The sequence below is a fragment of the Chanos chanos genome, chromosome 3 (assembly GCF_902362185.1).
Source record: "Chanos chanos chromosome 3, fChaCha1.1, whole genome shotgun sequence".
Taxonomy (NCBI): domain Eukaryota; kingdom Metazoa; phylum Chordata; class Actinopteri; order Gonorynchiformes; family Chanidae; genus Chanos; species Chanos chanos.
In genome coordinates, this window is record NC_044497.1 from 1,112,501 (window position 1) to 1,132,500 (window position 20,000).

At 45.4% G+C, this 20,000-nt stretch overlaps 3 protein-coding genes across 3 annotated transcripts in view; 1 reads left to right on the top strand and 2 right to left on the bottom strand.

Annotated features, from left to right (window-relative positions):
* Positions 1 to 1,468, bottom strand: part of spsb3b (splA/ryanodine receptor domain and SOCS box containing 3b) — a 6,671-nt gene extending 5,203 nt beyond the window's left edge. Inside the window, exon 1 of the mRNA XM_030770195.1 lies at positions 1,451 to 1,468. The gene's annotated coding sequence lies outside the window, so the exon portion shown is untranslated. The remainder of the gene's footprint in view (positions 1 to 1,450) is intronic.
* A 782-nt stretch (positions 1,469 to 2,250) lies between these two features.
* On the top strand, positions 2,251 to 7,719 carry nubp2 (nucleotide binding protein 2 (MinD homolog, E. coli)). The gene is made up of 7 exons (XM_030767086.1): positions 2,251 to 2,310; positions 2,808 to 2,926; positions 3,537 to 3,735; positions 5,218 to 5,372; positions 6,650 to 6,760; positions 6,885 to 6,954; positions 7,249 to 7,719. The coding sequence occupies exons 1-7, from the start codon at positions 2,295 to 2,297 to the stop codon at positions 7,383 to 7,385; spliced, it is 807 nt and encodes a 268-aa protein (XP_030622946.1). The 5' UTR covers positions 2,251 to 2,294; the 3' UTR covers positions 7,386 to 7,719.
* Positions 7,720 to 9,009: 1,290 nt separating this feature from the next.
* On the bottom strand, positions 9,010 to 16,789 carry atp6v0cb (ATPase H+ transporting V0 subunit cb). The gene is made up of 3 exons (XM_030767088.1): positions 16,548 to 16,789; positions 9,602 to 9,785; positions 9,010 to 9,482 (listed from the first exon to the last, which is right to left on the bottom strand). The coding sequence occupies exons 1-3, from the start codon at positions 16,618 to 16,620 to the stop codon at positions 9,278 to 9,280; spliced, it is 462 nt and encodes a 153-aa protein (XP_030622948.1). The 5' UTR covers positions 16,621 to 16,789; the 3' UTR covers positions 9,010 to 9,277.
* Between the last annotated feature and the right edge of the window lie 3,211 nt (positions 16,790 to 20,000).

Here is a 20,000-nt window from a genome sequence, read left to right on the forward strand (position 1 = left end):
TCAGTGTTTGTGTATTGTTACACTGTATTGCGCGTAGTATGACAAAGTCGTAGGCTAACTGACCCAAATAACACGTGGAATGGGTTGTTTTAACACCGCTGTGCCCATTGGAACTACTGGCTTTCATCTGTAAAATGCACTTTCGTCAGTGACACGTGAGGTGACGTGGAAAATAATTCTCTGGGTATTTCATGTCGCTGCAGGGGCGTTTTATAAATTGCACTGGGCAAGAGGATCTAACCTTTTCAGTCAATGAAATGTGGAATGAAGTGGAAATTACAGACCTGTTATGCACATTTTATTCACATAGTAATATAGTTTTGTGTTTGTATGCTATATAATGATATGAAAACAGGTCTGCTCTTAAAACGCTCTCATATGGTGACAGTTAACTGATGCCCGATATCTTTTGTCATCAAATATCACGCGCATCAAGGCTGTTTTCTACACGCTAACTGTGAAACATCCGCACACATCTGTAACCTTCATTGGTGTAACGCGGGCTGTTTTAGATGTCAAACCGAGCGACCTGACGCGTTCAAACGGATCTTTGAGCCATAATGTTCAGACAAAAGAGACTGTAGCGTGTGGCTGAGCGCACAGGTGCGCAGATAATTGGTGTCTAATTTAGATCCAAGGCCGAGGTAAACAGGCCGACAGCTTGGCCTGAATACCCAAGCTTCAGCTGCGCGAGGCTGCTGTATGCCACGGCTGTGTAAGCAGTTCTCCCGGGACCCGGACTGGATTGAATTCCGATTTATTAAGAAAGGACAAGTTGCGCAATATTTTAAACAGATACAGTTTCCAATACATGCTGACGCGGTCTGTTAACTTTAACTGCAGCCTCTTGTGTTCGTATAAACACGTTTCTCATGTTATGAATGCGCAATCAAAACAGTAGTCTAATATTAAAAATCTGATTTACGACGTATTCCAGGACTGGATATGACGGTGTCATCTGTTCTGGTGGAGCAGTGAACTAAACTGACCCTCTTTTTACATTTAGAAATAATGCGTTGTCTGATCTACTTTGCTTTGCGATCCAGAAATTGATCGTACGTATCTAGGTATATATAACGGTAATCTCTTGGTTGTACATTTACGTCATCACGAAATCATTAGTCTTTGATTGATGTGTCACTAGCCGAGTAATCTCCATGTAAATTAGAACCTGCACACACCGTCTCACAAGTGAACTTCAGAGTGACAATCTCACAGACATTTATACCTTAATCTCACATAATCTGAAATAGTCTGGATACTCCTTCATCCATTAACTGCTAAATAATTCACAGAATGAAACGGGTCGCACATGTATCGTGTCTCTTAGAATTCCCGTAATCAGATATGACTGGACACTCGTTTGAAAACCTTACACAAGTTTCTTAAAAGCAAAGATCTTACATTAAAATGAGATAGATTTACGAACAATAGTGCAAAACGACATTACCTTTACGGTCGGTTAATCGTCACGCGCTCCTGCTCCGGCTCAGTCACTCATTTTGCCGCTGCTCGCGCCGGTAAGTGTGACAGTGTGGCAGGTGCGACTTCAGGTTGCCGTGACCTACTTCTCAACACACTAAACATAAACAATAAACCTTTAAGCCACGCCCTCCCATGTTCTCACTGGACAAGCGAACGGGTCAGGGCGGGGCTGGGACCTTGGAACGTCTCTGCGTTTAATTAGTCGTTTAAGCATATGATAGGCTAACGCTGGCACTGTGACAACAGTAGATTTGAAGTGCCCATATACTGCCATGTTGAGTTGGGATATTAATGCAAGGCTATATGTGTAGAAAGCCTTCCCCTACACCCCAGTGCGCGTACGTTCAATGGAATGCGAACTGTTCTCAAAATCACACTTTTGCCATTAGAGATAAATGACGAAAATATTAAGTTACTCAGACAATTTCAGTTCAAATGGAGAATGAGTCTGTAGGAGCAGGCGACAGACAGAGCCTTCTCTAAATACTGAGGTGACAGTATCAGTGTATGGGAATGTTTCCGCTTCTCTGGAGACTATAGCTGCAGTACTAAAGTGATCCACCAGATGTCAGTAACTTGTAAACTCATTTAACATTGTCCCTTGAACGACGTTCCAGCTCGCTTCAAAAATACCCATAGAAGCCGACGTGCAAATGCGCAAAGTTATATGATTGGTCTGCTGAATTTTAAGGCGGGGATTGTGCAGCATTTCGCTCTTTCCATTGGTGATACGTCCCGGTGACGTACAGGTCATGCCATTTGCGGAAGATAACTTTGGACGCACATAACAGATAAGCCCGTTGTACAACATGGAACAGAACGGCGGTAATGTAACTAATTATCCGGTTAACATTGTCGGGTATTACCTGGTTATATACCAGTAAATAATATGAGGCAGACAGACTATGTTCAACCCAATAATACAAATCATTTTCTGACTCTAACTTTAATGTCTCTGTTTGGCCGAGTGCGTGATCTCAGCGACAAGTCCTTACCGGCATAAATCAAACATTATTAGTGGTTTTAGACAGAGGACTCTAATGTTTAAAACGTTATTCCGAACTGTGCCGTTTTTCATGACGTTTAAGCAGGAGCACGTGGTCTTTCAGACACGGTCTCTAAACGCCGCTCTCTTCATTTCATCAGCTCTTGTACCAATAGAGTTTAGAGACAGTGAATGAACCTTAAGAGTCAACTCGTTGGCGCACAAAAATGATTGTACATGCAGATGCTCTGAACCATTAATACGGTGTAAATGGATCGTCAGTAATGCGAAGTGACCACTAAACAGCATGTGTATGTGTGCGTGTGTATCCGTGCAGAGCAGGGCAACCTGTCCCAGGTGAGGCGAGTTGTTTTGGTTCTTTCTGGGAAAGGTGGAGTCGGGAAAAGCACTATAACCACAGAGCTGGCCCTCGCGCTCCGACACGCAGGCAAGAAGGTGCAAACAACACAAACACACAGACACACCTCACACACATACACGTACACACACACACACTTCACACACATACACGTACACACACACCTCACACACATACACGTACACACACACACACATACACGTACACACACACATACATGTACACAAACACCTCACACACATATACGTACACGTACACACACACACACCTCACACACATACACGTACACACACATACACAAACACACCTCACACACATACACGTACACACACACCTCACACATATACACGTACACACACACCTCACACATATACACGTGTACACACACACACCTCACACAGATACACGTGTACACACACACACCTCACACAGATACACGTACACACACACACCTCACACAGATACACGTACACACACACTCTGGTTTGGTGGCGATTACTGTGTGTGATAGAATTGAGTATTGTGAAATGTATGTTATGAGTGACTGTTTTGTGTGTGTGTCTGTGTGTGTGTCTCTGTGTGTGTGTGTGTGTGTCTCTGTGTGTGTGTGTGTGTGTGTGTGTGTGTATATGTGTGCGTGTCTCTGTGTGTGTGTGTGTGTGTGTGTGTGTGTGTGTGTGTGTTTAGGTGGGTATTTTGGATGTGGACCTGTGCGGTCCCAGTATCCCGCGTATGTTGTGTGCGGGCCGGCCGGACGTCCATCAGTGTGACAGCGGCTGGGTCCCCGTTTACACGGACGCCCAGCAGAACCTGGCCCTCATGTCCATCGGGTTCCTGATGGAGGATCCTGATGAGGCCGTGGTGTGGAGAGGACCAAAGAAAACAGGTTTGACCCTCAACCCGTTCTCTTATCAGGCCTAACCTCTACATCCGTCCATTCAGCCAAGCCCCCCAAACATCCCCTACAGGAAAACTACCTCATAACAAGTTCATTATCAGTGAAGTACCAATCAGTCCACTTCTTCCTCTGCACACACACACACACACATACACACACACCATACAGACAACACCACAACATGGGTAATATCTATCCATCTATCCTACTGACCAACTCCAGAGCATTCCCTGCCTGCCTGTGTGAGTGAGCGCGGCTGTGCTGTGTGAACATTCCCTGTCTGTGTGTGTGAGCTCGGCTGTGCTGTATGAACATTCCCTGTGTGTGTGAGTGAGCTCGGCTGTGCTGTGTGAACATTCCCTGTCTGTCTGTGTGAGTGAGCTCGGCTGTGCTGTGTGAACATTCCCTGTCTGTCTGTGTGAGCGAGCTCGGCTGTGCTGTGTGAGCGTTCCCTGTCTATGTGAGTTAGCTCGGCTGTGCTGTGTGAACATTCTCTGTCTGTCTGTGTGAGCGAGCTCGGCTGTGCTGTGTGAACATTCTCTGTCTGTCTGTGTGAGTTAGCTCGGCTGTGCTGTGTGAACATTCCCTGTCTGTCTGTGTGAGTGAGCTCGGCTGTGCTGTGTGAACATTACCTGTCTGTCTGTGTGAGTGAGCTCGGCTGTGCTGTGTGAACATTCCCTGTCTGTGTGTGTGAGTGAGCTCGGCTGTGCTGTGTGAACATTCCCTGTCTGTCTGTGTGAGTGAGCTCGGCTGTGCTGTGTGAACATTCCCTGTCTGTCTGTGTGAGCGAGCTCGGCTGTGCTGTGTGAACATTCTCTGTCTGTCTGTGTGAGTGAGCTTGGCTGTGCTGTGTGAACATTCCCTGTCTGTCTGTGTGAGTGAGCTCGGCTGTGCTGTGTGAACATTACCTGTCTGTCTGTGTGAGTGAGCTCGGCTGTGCTGTGTGAACATTCCCTGTCTGTGTGTGTGAGCGAGCTCGGCTGTGCTGTGTGAACATTCTCTGTCTGTCTGTGTGAGTTAGCTCGGCTGTGCTGTGTGAACATTCCCTGTCTGTCTGTGTGAGTGAGCTCGGCTGTGCTGTGTGAACATTACCTGTCTGTCTGTGTGAGTGAGCTCGGCTGTGCTGTGTGAACATTCCCTGTCTGTCTGTGTGAGTGAGCTCGGCTGTGCTGTGTGAGCGTTCCCTGTCTGTCTGTGTGAGTGAGCTCGGCTGTGCTGTGTGAGCGTTCCCTGTCTGTGTGAGTGAGCTCGGCTGTGCTGTGTGAGCGTTCCCTGTCTGTGTGAGTGAGCTCGGCTGTGTTGTGAGACAGGGGCAGTGGGGTGAGTAGAGAGACCAGACCAGGCAGTGTTCACATCCTGAATGTCCCACTGTCAGGGAGGGCACTGTGGAAGCACACGTCAGCAGAATAACCCTAACCCTGGAGTCCTGATTTTAATGCTGTTGTTGACTTTTTTTCTGCTTTGCCCCAGCTCTGATTGGTCAGTTTGTGAGTGATGTGGCATGGGGGGAGCTGGACATTCTCCTGGTAGACACACCCCCTGGCACCTCAGACGAACATCTGGCTGTTCTTGAGAACCTCCGCAAACACAGAGTAGACGGAGCCATTCTGGTCACTACTCCACAGGTACTACAACACTACACAGACACTACACAGACACTACTACAACACTACACAGACACTACTACAACACTACACAGACACTACTACAACACTACACAGACGCTACACAGACACTACTACAACACTACACAGACACTACTACAACACTACTACAACATTACTGCAACACTACACAGACACTACTACAACACTACACAACATTACTGCAACACTACACAGATGCTACACAGACACTACTACAAGACTACACAGACACTACTACAACGCTACACAGACACTACTACAACACTACACAAACACTACTACAACACTACACAGACGCTACACAGACACTACTACAAAACTACACAGACACTACTACAACACTACACAACATTACTGCAACACTACACAGACACTACTACAACACTACACAACATTACTACAACATTACTGCAACACTACACAGACACTACTACAACACTACACAACATTACTACAACATTACTGCAACACTACACAGACACTACTACAACACTACACAGACGCTACACAGACACTACTACAGCACTACACAGACACTACTACAACACTACACAACATTACTACAACATTACTGCAACACTACACAGACACTACTACAACACTACACAACATTACTGCAACACTACACAGATGCTACACAGACACTACTACAAGACTACACAGACACTACTACAAGGCTACACAGACACTACTACAACACTACACAAACACTACTACAACACTACACAACATTACTGCAACACTACACAGACACTACTACAACACTACACAACATTACTACAACATTACTGCAACACTACACAGACACTACTCAACACTACACAACATTACTGCAACACTACACAGACACTACACAGACACTACTACAACACGACACAGACACCACACAGACACTACTACAACACTACACAGACATTCTGTACCTCATACACTGTGTTCTATACCCCATACACTGCGCACAGGTTCTCTTTAAGCTGTGTGTGTGTGTAGATGTGTGTAGTAAATACTTATGTGTAGTAAGTGATGTGTAGATCTGTTCTGCGGACAGCGTCTGTAGGCATGTGTTTGTTAGTCTGTAAGTCTTTTCTGTGTGTGCGTGTGTGTGTGTCAGTGTGTGTGTGTGTGTGTCCTTTATCAGTGCATGTTTAAATGTGTGTGTAACTCTGTGTGTGTGTTATGTAGAGTGTGTGTAACTCTGTGTGTGTGTTATGCAGAGTGTGTGTAACTCTGTGCGTGTGTTGTGTTGTGTTGTGTAGAGTGTGTCTACGGGCGATGTCAGGCGAGAGATTACGTTCTGTAAGAAGACCGATGTGCGAATCCTCGGCATTGTAGAAAACATGAGTGGCTTTGTGTGTCCACACTGCTCTGTGAGTACCACATACTTACACACTCACTCCAACACCACATTCGTTTAATCTTGCTGATGTCTCTGTTAACAGATGAAAACACCTTGAGGTTTCGTATTGTCTGATGGTGTGTGTGTGTGTGTAGGAGTGCAGTAATATCTTCTCTAGAGGTGGAGGAGAGGAGTTGGCCAAGCTGACCGGCTCTGTGTTCCTGGGTAAGCAGTGGAGGCGTTGCATGCAGTGTCAGTAGTGTCCACTAGATGGCAGCAGCACACTGCCAAACTAACTTTAAAAAGTCTGGCATCTACAGACTCTGCTCTCTTTTGTTACATGCTAACCAAGTCAAAATGTCACACTAACATAAATATTTGGACAGAACTCCTCTTTAAGGACAGCAGAGGAATAAGAGGATTTTATTATTCCTTAAAGATCGTTTAAGGGTTTTCAGGGAGGAGACGGCAAAAGAACAGATGTGTGTGTGTGTGTGTGTGTGTGTGTGTGTGTTTCAGGCGCTGTTCCACTGGATCCTCTCCTCAGTGCCAGTTTGGAGGACGGCCGTGACTTCCTTCAGGCTTTCCCGGACAGCGCCACCTTCAGCTCCATTAGTGCTATAGCACAGACACTGCTCAGCAGGCTGGAGGGATGACTGACACGCACGCACTAACAACAGCACGAGAAACCCGCAGCAGTGATTTAGAGCCACTCTTTACATTCTCCTGACAAGATTTCAGGACGGTTCTCACAAACACACCTGGTGTTTTTTTTGTTTTTCTACCGTCGGTGCTGACGGTTTGGCTGGTAGTGTTACTGAGATGTGTGTGTGTGTGTGTGTGTGGTTGAGAATGTGAGATCAGAAGGTCGGGGAACGGACTGGACCAAGGGAACCGAGGCCAAGTGACAGATCTGTGTGTACAGGAATGGAGCGGTTCCACCACTGAACCAGTAACGTCTGTAATAAAAAGCTTATTCTCACAGTCTGAGACCAGAGCGGTTTAACAGTTTGACTGATTTCACACAAAACACCTTATAAATGTGGACATTAAGACACTTCACATACACAGTCACTGACTAACTTTACTACTCCCTTACATACAAACAGGCCCCTCCATGTACACACCAAACACACACACACACACACACACACACACACAGTCACAGACTAACTTTACTACTCCCTTACATACAAACAGGCCCCTCCATGTACACACCTACCACACACACACACACACACTACATGCACCGCAATGCGCACACACGCACACACACACACACACACATACACAGTCACTGACTAACTTTACTACTCTCTTACATACAAACAGGCCCCTCCATGTACACACCTACCACACCAAACACACACACACACACACACACACTACATGCACCGCAATGCACACACACACACACACACTACATGCACCGCAATGCACACACACACACACACACACACACTACATGCACCGCAATGCACACACACACACACACACACACACACACACACACACACAGTCACAGACTAACTTTACTACTCCCTTACATACAAACAGGCTCCTCCATGTACACACCTACCACACCAAACACACACACACACACTACATGCACCGCAATGCACACACACACACACACACACACACACTGTAAAGAACGAGGCAGGGGAGTCTGGTGTTGGAAAGTAGACGGTGTGTGTGGAACGAACACACACACACACACACACACACTTTAATGCAGTCAAACAGCAGAGATACAGAAGCGGAAGTACACACACACACACACACAAACCAGTGAACCCATTTGAAACCAACACATGCCAGCAGCAGGAACCAAACCACTGACTGATTCACTCTCAGCTGGAAGTGCAGAAAATCAGCTACAGGATTTACAATGCTCTTTAATATATTTATGCGCATATTAACATCCATGACTGTAAATATAGTATTTTGACAGAGGGGACTCTTTTTACGACGTGTTTACAAACAGCTTTTCATGAGTATTCTCCTAAATAAAAAGACAGGGAAAAGGTCAAAGGTCAAGCCCAGAGCCTGGTACGTATGTCTCACCTCAACCTCATGTTTGTGTTTTACAAACAGTTTGTCAACACTGATGTGGAAAAGAAGAGAAACTCTGACAGAAAGTCGTCCTGTTTGTGAACACACTGAGAGGTGGGGTGAAGTGGAGAGATGAACAGACTGGGTCAGAACAGAGAAAAAACAGAAAACATACTTTCATCTTTTTTTTTCTTCTTTATAACACACACACATACACATACACACCACACACAAAAGACAAAAAAAATCACTAGTAATGTGCATTTTACAAGAAAAAAAAATCTATCAAATCAAGACAACTGTACACACTTGTGGAGATAAGACCATCTTTCATGGAACCATTTGCAGAATTATATATAATAATAATAATAATAATTTTCCCCCAACGTTTGTCACATAAATTATTTTTTTTTCTAACTTCTTAACTTCCCTGCCCTGAGTCCCCATTCGCCCTCCCCTGTTTGCAGCAGCATTGCATGATGGGAGATGTAGTTTATTTGGTGGAGAGGATGAGAGCGACGATCAGGCCATAAAGACCCAGCACTTCGGCAAAAATCAGGATGAGGATCATCCCCACGAAGAGGCGTGGCTGCTGGGCGGTGCCCCTGACGCCAGCGTCGCCCACGATGCCAATGGCAAAGCCAGCAGCCAATCCACTCAGCCCCACACTTAACCCCGCCCCAAGGTGGAGGAAACTCCTAAAGAGAGGAAGAGAGAGAGAGAGAGAGAGAGATATGAAAGATGTGGGAGAGAGTGTGTGTGTGTATGTGTGTGTGAGTGAGAGAGAGAGAGAGAGAGAGAGGGGAAACACACTCACTTGAACAGAGTGACCTTCTCTGAGATGTTGTTGGCGATCAGCACTGCCACCACCAGCCCATAGATGGCGATAATTCCCGCCATGACCACGGGAATGATGGACTTCATAATCAGCTCTGGTCTCATCACAGACATGGCCGCAATTCCTGTCCCACTCTTAGCTGTTCCGTACGCCGCTCCCAATGCTGCTCTCACACACACACACACACACACACAAAAACACACACACAAAAACAGTCATTACACAGGGACTAGAGTGGAGGTGAAAGTGAAAAATGAATGAAAAGTAGAAAAAAAACCAAAGTACTTTTACAAAGAGACAGATATCTAGTGAGAGAGGGAACTGTATTAGTGGAAAGGAGAAGAGAAAACGGGGTTGTCAGACAAGATGAATTCATTCCTGCTTTCACTTCCCCATAAGAACACACACACACACACACACACACACACACTAAAATGTCCTAAACATCTAACCCAGCAGAACGGAACTAACCCTTCATCAGCAGCTCATCTGGCTGAGTGAGAATGTGTGTGTGTGTGTGTGTGTGTGTGTATTAGACTGCTGTGTGTGCGTGTGTGCGTGTGTGTGTGTGCGTGCGTGTGTGTGCGTGCGTGTGTGTGCGTGCATTCGTCTGCGTGTGTGCTGCAGTGCATTTAATCAATGTCAAAGGCCCTCTGATTCACACAGTCAGATCTACTTGGCTGTGTCTGACACCCAGTGAAGCACGTACACACACACACACACACACACACACACACACACACACACATACACACTCACAGTGATTGCCAAAAGCAGGCAGTTTGGTAGACCTGAGTGTGCTGACACTCTCGTGTTGTGAACGCTGCAGAGAGCCAGGTCAGACGTGCCCAGTTCAATACTCAATAAGATAAACCATTCAACCATTCACGATTCAGACGAAAAACCCCATTCTCCCCACATACACACAACCACACCTTCTGATCACCCACCCCCATAGACTACCACACACTGCATGTGTCACATACATATGCTCCTTTAGTACGAAGGCTTTTCATTGGTTAGGACATGAAGCATTGCAGTATGAGTACATCTCGTTGGACAGTTAAATGCTATACCGGTGAGAGAACTTCTCACAGCATGATAGGGCTGGGCGATATGGACCAAAAATCATATCTTGGTACTTTTAGGGTGAATGGCGATACACGATATATATCTCGGTATTTTCTACGAAGTGGGCTAAATGTTCAGTTATAAGTCAAAGCCACGTGTGAGATGTCACAAACACTTTGATTAAAACAGACTGTGATCAAAATAAAATGGTTTGAAAATGTACAGATGCAAAACATGTTAGTGAAAAATGATATCGGATAAATAGCCTCGATAAAATAAAAATAGGTCTCTCTTTGAGAATGCTCCTTCAGTTTCTTGTTACTAAGAAGCTACTAAAGAAGCTAAACTCTAAGCTAAAGAGTTTCTTGTTTCCAAATAACGAAACACACATTGAAGATTTAATGGTTTATACCTTAAGTACAAGAGTATTGCTCTTCTTACTTTACTTTTAACATCTGTGTGCCAAACAGTATAAGACTTCAGCTGTAAAAAAATGATCGTAAACATGTTTACATTTTTTCCCATCATCAAGCTGTATATCGAGGTTATGTTGCATAAAATGTATTATTTTGTAAACATGCGACAATAAAAATTTGCAAGAATAATTCTGTTCATGTAGACATTTACTATACATCTCATATCATTTGTATCATATACAATCAATTTACTGAGCCAAGGTATACAGGAAAGACGTCGCTTGTCTCTGTTAGCGGGCTCGGTTAGCCAAATGTATTACATACGCGGAGCAAGAGTGTGGGTGGTGTTGAGGGGAGAGTGTGAGAGAGGAGAGATCCAAACACTGGCACGGCTTTCCGGGAAGAAACGGGGTTAAGTATCGTACCATCAGACTACATCGATATAAACGGTATTGTCTCGACCTATATCTCCTTTGAAAATGTATCGATATACCTTAAAAAGTCGATATACTGCCCAGCCCTGCGGCATGATCACATATGAATAAATACTCTAGTTCAGTAAGAAAAGATCCCACTGGATGGTATGGCTACCTCGCCCACACATAGGGTCGGCCAATATGGCACCGGTTCCAATACGATAGTTATCTACCGGACCGAATCGCAACGCAGATTTCGGTGCCTCATTTTGGCGCCATTTAAATGTCTGAGCTGTTGACTGAAATATTGGCTCTCTGGTGCTCCGAAACGGACGTTACAGACAACAGAGGCATCACTGCACATCACGTGCCATCATAACATTACACTCGCTCTGATGGCAGCAGACGTCTACCGCTGGCTGCTAGCTACATCAAACTGGGTTAAAATGCCTAAAGCTAAATGGTCTAAAGTGTGGTTGTATTTCATTCAAAAGTGTGGGCGTCCCTGGCCCCAGTGATGGGGAGACAACTGTTGATCTCAGCAGGACATGTAACTAGTCAGGTGTCGTATAAATGCACATTATAAAACTGTTATGACCTGACCGTGATTTTAGTCTTTATTCATTCACTCAAATAAAATTTTACAGGGGTAGAGGTGTGTGTGTGTGTGTGTGTGTGTGTGTGCGCATGCATCTAAGGAGTAGTGACAGATGGTTTCAGAGAGTGAGGAAGAGGTGCCAATCCTTGAAGAGTACAGATGGCCGTCACACCCCCCCCCCCCCCCGACACACACACACACACACACAAACATAAGAACTAAAGACCGAGACAGAACTTTGAATTACACAGACACACTCACACACACAGAGCCTTAGGCCACTTAGGGACAGGCCTGTGTAACACTGCTACCTGACAATAACCAGTCAAACCAGCAGTTACAACCAGTAACGGCTCCAGTAACCATTAGTGCCCTTTATAAGACATGTTAGCCTAAACCTGTCCTAACACATACATACACACACACACACACACGTCTCAGTGTGTAAAGTGAATGGACCATGATTCATCATTCTCCTGCTGCTGGGGAGGGTGTGTGTGTGTGTGTGTGTATTCAGGGCAGGTTAATCTTGTAGGAGTTTCCAGGATGCCTGCTGGCTGTTTGAGGTTCTAACACTAACTAGTGAAAACAATTGTGTGTGTGTGTGTGTGTGAGAGAGAGAGAGAGTGTGTGTGTGTATATGTGTGTGTGTGTGTGAATGTGCGTGTGTGTGACTGAGTTAAAGAAAAAAGCCAACCCAGATTTAACCCTAATCCAAAGATTTTAAAAGCCCAGTTGCTTTGATCCTCTGTGTGTATTTATTCCATTACCCCACCTCCACAACCAATGACTGACAGCGTCTGGACGGAAAGGCGGGGCCTGCTGCTGATGACATCACAAAGCAGTCATGGTACTGTCAAAAGACTAAATAACGAATCGATTATATAAAGACAGGTATAAACCAGTACCACAGATATATAAGGAGTCGTGACCGAACTGGTGACGGTTCCTTTGGTCTTTCTGCATCTTGCTTGGTTTGACAGGCAAGAACTGACCCATCTGAGGAATTCTACACATCCCCTCTACAAACACAAGACTAATTAGAGAAGAGGGCAGGGAGGAGCTACAGTACAGCCTGTGGCCAGACACAGCCAAGCACATACAGTCACAGGCAGACAGCAGGAGAGAGACAGACAGCACTGGACCACCCACAACTGATATCAGTGGCTGATTGGACATCTAACCTCTGATGCCAGTGTCTGATTGGACGTCTAACCTCTGATGCCAGTGTCTGATTGGACGTCTAACCTCTGATGCCAGTCTCTGATTGGACATCTAACCTCTGATTGGACATCAAATAAAACACACTTACTACCAACAGACAGATCCATCCAGCCTTTCACTGTTATAGCTGCTTTCACCAGTCCTGTACACTGGTGCACTTCCTGCTTACCTGAGCTGTATACTGGTCACAAGAGTCTTACCAGTATGTCAAAGTGGCCCTGGCTACACAGAGACGGAGACAGTGGTAGAGAGATTCTTACTCTTGCTGTGTTTAGACTCAGACTGTATGTGAAATCAGGATTTGAAACAGTACAGACTGCATGGCATGTCCGCACAGAACGACCCACTGTGATTGGCCTGTTTTCTGTGTTAGGGGCGGAGTGAAAGTGTCCTCCGCAGTTACATGTGCTTTACACGCCCAGTATGATTCGAGGAAATCAGACAGTGAACGATTTCAGTCGGCTTAACCAAAGAGAGGAAACAAAGCCTAACTCCCCTCTCTAATGATCTCCCTCTAGTCTCAGTTCCCCCCCCAAAAAAACCCACAATTTGGCACAGAATCCATCCATGCACAGGGCAGCCAGAGAAACTGTCATCATATGATTTGAGCGATCTTACACAACAGCAGAAACACCAGCGCTGCTTCAGAACGTGGTCCCCACAGCCTTCAACGCAACTGTGGAAAACCCACCGTCACCGAGCCACATACAGGCCAAACCAGAACAATACCAGTCTACAGAGCCACATACAGGCCACACCAGAACAATACCAGTCTATAGAGCCACATACAGGCCACACCAGAACGATACCAGTCTACAGAGCCACATACAGGCCACACCAGAACGATACCAGTCTACAGACCCACATACAGGCCACACCAGAACGATACCAGTCTATAGAGCCACATACAGGCCACACCAGAACGATACCAGTCTACAGACCCACATACAGGCCATACCAGAACGATACCAGTCTATAGAGCCACATACAGGCCACACCAGAACAATACCAGTCTACAGAGCCACATACAGGCCACACCAGAACAATACCAGTCTATAGAGCCACATACAGGCCAAACCAGAACAATACCAGTCTATAGAGCCACATACAGGCCAAACCAGAACCATTCCAGTCTATAGAGCCACATACAGGCCAAACCAGAACAATACACCAATAATAAACAGACCGGTCTATAACACCGCTTCCAAAGTCCAGCTGTCAGCTGATCAAACCTCACACCGATGACTCACTCAAAGCGTTTGCCCTGAGTCACGAGTTTGAAACCCCGCTGTCAGAGGAGGATGTGATTAAAATGAACGGAGAGAGAAAAGCATCCATCCGTCTTGTTCTGTCCTTTTGTCTTCGACAGTCCTTTTAATGCGGACGATATGTTACAGCACAGGAAATCAATACAGCCGATCACTCAGTGCTGGCACCACTCGATTCAGGACCAGCACGCGGGCTCGCAGCCAACGTCCCCACACAGAAACACACAGTCCGGCTTACGCCCCCACACACGGCTGCAAAGGTGCAGTTTTTATTCTGTCCTTTCTCAGGTAATTGATATTACAGTCACAGTTCTGTTCTACTGTCCTTATTACAGCAACCTAGACTGACATGCCGCATCGATTACAGAACAGAACACACACCAACATACCCGTTTGCCTCTAGCATGTATGGACACAGGGACACACACACACACACACACACACACACACACACAGACTGTGGCCCGAATGGCATGGCAATTATCAGTCTAGTGAGGTCAGTCTGCACTGGAATGTGTTCAGGCCACACGGTTAAAACACAACACAACACATTACACCGCACAAGTCTGGTTACAGTCCACCGTTCACACAAAACACACAGCGACACCAAACTGGTGAGGAATGCTCGTGTTTCCATTCACATACAGAGAAAAAGGTTATTTGACCGTCTGTCATATACCGGCTTCACAGATGGATGAGGCCTGATTTAAATACAATTTCCTGTTAATGCGGCCTTGTCTCTCTGTCTCGGCCGTATTCATACGTGTGGTTTGTCTGTGGGACGAGCTGAACGGTGAAGAGCACAAGATTAAGTGACGTGCCTTTCCACGGGATTACAGAGATGGAGTCCCCTCCCCTCCATCAGTGTGAGGTTAGGGCGACGCACTGATGTGGTGGAGAGGTGGCCACGGCCACCGCCCCCGCACGCGGGCAGCTGCTGCCGTGATCTTAACCGCCGCGGGGAACAACCTTACTAACCTTACTACGCCGGTTAAGGGCTTATGTTATCCCAATGACATAACCTCCGTTTAAAAAAAAAAAAGCTTTCATAAATTTACATTTCCGACCTAAATCGACCTTTGTAACGACAGACAATTTTACATGCAATTTTAACAAACCCAGACGGTATCTGTTCCACGGGACAAGCGAGTTATTTAAAATATCCAAACTTAATATGTAGTCGATAAGGATCAACAGATACCCCAAACGGTGAAGAGGCAGAGACCATCACCACCCTCCTAATATTCACACTTGGACAGAAGCCTGCCTGCCTGCCAGCCAGACAGATCATAAAACGGGTAACTAAGAAATATTAATGCCCGTACTTGTTATCAACTCAATTAACATTAAAACATAACGCATACCGTTGACGTTAATTTAATGTCTTCATTAAATATCAACATAATCAATTAAGAAACCGCGTCTATTCTGCTCTCCCCACACTACTACTGTGATACAGCATTCTTAACCAGTCTTCACCGACCGTAACTTATAAAACCCCGCTGGTTAGATTCACCTGCTGTCTCATCTCGGACACCAAGTAACGTGATAACAACAACGACATGGACCATTTTTGATAAATGGGTTTTAAGAAACTGACTGATTGATTTAGACAGCAGCCCAGTGACAAAACATCGGAGGGGACCAGCCTGAATTCATAAACTTGTATCGCATTAAAACAATACCACTGTCTCTGATTACCGGAGAGATTATACGGAAACCAAAAGTCAACCTTGATTACAGATGACATTTACAAAACTAGCTTTCGGTTATTGCTCTGCTAGCAACGACAGCTACGAAACCCAGACGTTCATTTTGTCAGGGTCATTTACAGATAATATTTCATACTGAAGAACAAGGACAGACCCACAAATGGGTATGGACACTGAGACAAATTAAAGAGGAAAATAAAATTATAGTCATTGCAATTACCGCTGAACACCATGGCTGCGGATGCACCCATCACGGCGAAGAACGGCGAGTATTCTGGGCTTTCGGACGACATTCTGTCTCTCACGCTATTTTTATAGAACTAAAAAGTACAAAATAAATACTGCTGGGTATACTGGTTCCTGAAGAGCTAACTGTAACCTACAGAAAGGCCACTGTCGTTCAGAGTAAACTAGAAAACAAGGAAACGTTAAAAACCACAGGTAAAGTGGCCGTGTAGCAGAACTGGTCACGATTCACTAGATAAATACTCAGCCAGGGAGCGCTACAAAATGGCGAAGGCTAAAGTACCGCCACAGACTGCGGGAAAAAAGCAGATGCGCAACTGTCTTGTACTACAATGGGAACCTTCCTCACGACGTAGGCGGAGTCCAAAAAAGACTGAACACAATTGGACAATACAACGAACTTATCTGTCCTAGTGCTTAATTGCGTGTTAGACCATGCGCTTGAATATGGATATGCACGACTCCTCTAAGGCAACGCACACTTGGTGAAGCAGATGTCAAAAGTAAAAACCCTTGTAAAAACAACAGTTTCTTGGAAATAAAGCGCGGCATTGATTGAACATTATTTTCAACAACTTCCAGTTTTATAAGAAGTGGACTGTGTAAAAACGGTTGTTGTATCTCCGAGAACGAATAAATGTTTTTGACCAGTCACATATTTCTCTGTTGTCTCCGATATCCTACAAAGGCCACTTCCTCTCATTATGGCTTTAAATGGACATGTTCCGGTCTCTCGCTCTCTCTCTCTCTTTCTCGCTCTCTCTCTCTCGCTCGCTCGTTACCAGGAGCTGTCTATCTGGGTCTCAATTATTATCTGTGGCATCACCTGACAAGCCATATGGAATATGGACAATCCCCGTCGTATGTCTGTAAAGGGGACCGAGATCATCACTGGGGGCTATTCCACTTTTCACTTACGTCCAGAGACATATATATATACATACACACAGCTAATTAAATTGTGGGAAAATATTAATAATCTTAATTAACCTGCCATGGTGTTCTGAAGGTAATTTTCTGTGTATGTTTCCTTTGATGCGTTCCGCTGCGCCCGTTGCCTTTGACACGCCAACATTAACCTCCTTTCAGTCAAACAGGCGGATACGTCCGTGAGTGCACACATCACGAGAGCGATATTAATATTTGTCCCTTTATTGTGAACGATCATATCAACGCATAATGCATATGGGAATTGTGAAATATATATATATATATAAACCAACTGAACCCTATAGGTTGTGAGCCTTCAAATTACATGTCGCCTACATAATGTTCTTTATATAGGCCTACTTAAATATCAAAGTTGAATGTAGCTTGAACTCTGTATCAGGCGTTAAATATTTATACTGAATTAATGGAAATGCGCAGTGTTTGCATTTATTCTCAGAAATGTGCAGAAGCGTCTGAAATACAGTACATCTTTAGAATGCAGGAAGGCCTCGTGTCATTCAAGAAACAAGCTTGAATCCCGTTACTGTGTTTGATACGTTTACTTAACTGAGGTTATTAGCATGCGCTGGCGGCCTGTCATTAACGGACAGCTAGCTGCCATACGCAAGAACATGCGGTTTGGTTTTCACGATAAACTGCAGTTGAGCGCGTGTAGGATACGCGTGTAACACCATGGGGGATGGGCTTCCCTGCTGTACGGATCCTGGCTACACACACAAACATCGAATGTGAAGAGGACAGAGAACCCCAGCGACAGACATACGTAAACCACACAAATTTGACCCCCCCCCCGCCCAACACACACACACACACACACACACACACACACACAGAGGCCCACAGAGCAATAACCTTGAAAACAAAAGGTGAAGGTCACGTATGGCGTTAATAACCTTACAGATGGCACATTCAGACCAGAGGCAACCTGTCACTTCTTCCCTGAAGACTGCAGTTATCGGAAGATGGCAAGATGGAGTTTATGACGGAGAGGATCGTTGGGGAGCCAACACTAGCTGACATTTTTTTCCAAAAACTCACGCACGCACGCACACACACACACACATACACACACACACACACACACACATGCACACATACACGCACGCACGCGCACACACACACACACAGACACACACATGCACACATACACGCACGCACGCGCACACACACGCACACACACACATACACGCACGCACGCACGCACACACACACAGACACACACATGCACACATACACGCACGCATGCGCACACACATACACACACACACACACTCACAGACACAGACACACACACACACACACAGAGAGAGAGCCTCTCCTTCTAGCACTATATATTTTGCAGAACTGCTGAGTAGAAGGCTGTCTGCACCCTGCAGTAAACACCCGTTCCCCCGGATCACCAGTGATGTTCTAGAATGTTCCAGACCCTTAAATGGTGCTGGCTCATTATGCTCTGACTCTCTTTCCCTCATGAGAGGAGAATAAGAGCGTGGCCATGACAAGAGATGCTCTCCTGTTTCACTAACGTTCTCACGCGACCCTGCCCAAGGCCACACCCACGCTCCGTTTCCATGACGATTAATGAGATTGTGGAGTTTACTCTTAAGCACAGTCTGACTGTCGTTTTCTGCCTTGTTGAGATGTCCACAGTTCGGGGTCCAACTGGGTCAGACGTCTCTGCCCTCAGTAGATGGAAAGGACAGAAAATCCTGGGAAAACCAGACCTCAAACACGGATCGTCAGGCAGGACTTTCCACACAGATTCACTCTTTAAACACCCAATCCTTTATTAACATCCCCACATTCTGTTTGAGTATGAATGTCACTCTGACAGATGTAAGACTGAGGAGGCTGCAGGACAGAGAATTTCAGTTCCCCTGGAGTGGCTCTCTAATGCTTTTTACATCTATCTGATGAGGAACTACATCCAGTGGAATGAGAGAGACCTCGGTCCTGTCTCTCTGTAACTCTGAAAACGGACAGGAAAAAGACCTTTTTTTTTTTTTTCCAGACATCTGATGGTCTTTTCCAGTCAGACTTCGCTGAATCAGACTGACAGGGGAATGACTAAGCCACAGTGTGTGTGTGATGTCTCCAGTCTCCTTATCACTGTGTGCTCTGCAGTATGACACACACACACACACACACACACACACACACACACAGAGGACAGTCAGAGGAAAGTCTTTTATAACAAATGTTTGCACTGGTACATATTTCTACATAGATAATAGACTTCTTTCTGTGTATGTATCTGTATATGTACGTGTCTGTCCATCTATGCAGGGTGTCGTGTGTTTTTTGATTGGCTCAGGTGAGAAAAGGGGGTGTGGTTTGTTTCAGTGTATTACAAAGAGAGAGAGAGAGAGAGAGAGGAGAATGAATTATGTAGTGGTTGACACCCAGCAGACTAACTTGACTGCAGACATGGTTTCTCAAAGCAAATATATTTACAGAGTACTGAAACCTTGTTTGG

Bases quoted from the DNA above. Each gene is read 5' to 3' on its own strand.
- atp6v0cb (XM_030767088.1), bottom strand. From the start codon at position 16,620: ATGTCGTCCGAAAGCCCAGAATACTCGCCGTTCTTCGCCGTGATGGGT. The intron at 9,786-16,547 runs GTAATTGCAATG...GTGTGAGAGCAG, and splicing joins CGCAGCCATGGTGTTCAGCG to CATTGGGAGCGGCGTACGGA. The intron at 9,483-9,601 runs GTGAGTGTGTTT...TCCTCTCTTTAG, and splicing joins GAGAAGGTCACTCTGTTCAA to GAGTTTCCTCCACCTTGGGG.
- nubp2 (XM_030767086.1), top strand. The intron at 5,373-6,649 runs GTACTACAACAC...TGTGTTGTGTAG, and splicing joins TTCTGGTCACTACTCCACAG to AGTGTGTCTACGGGCGATGT. The intron at 6,761-6,884 runs GTGAGTACCACA...GTGTGTGTGTAG, and splicing joins TTGTGTGTCCACACTGCTCT to GAGTGCAGTAATATCTTCTC.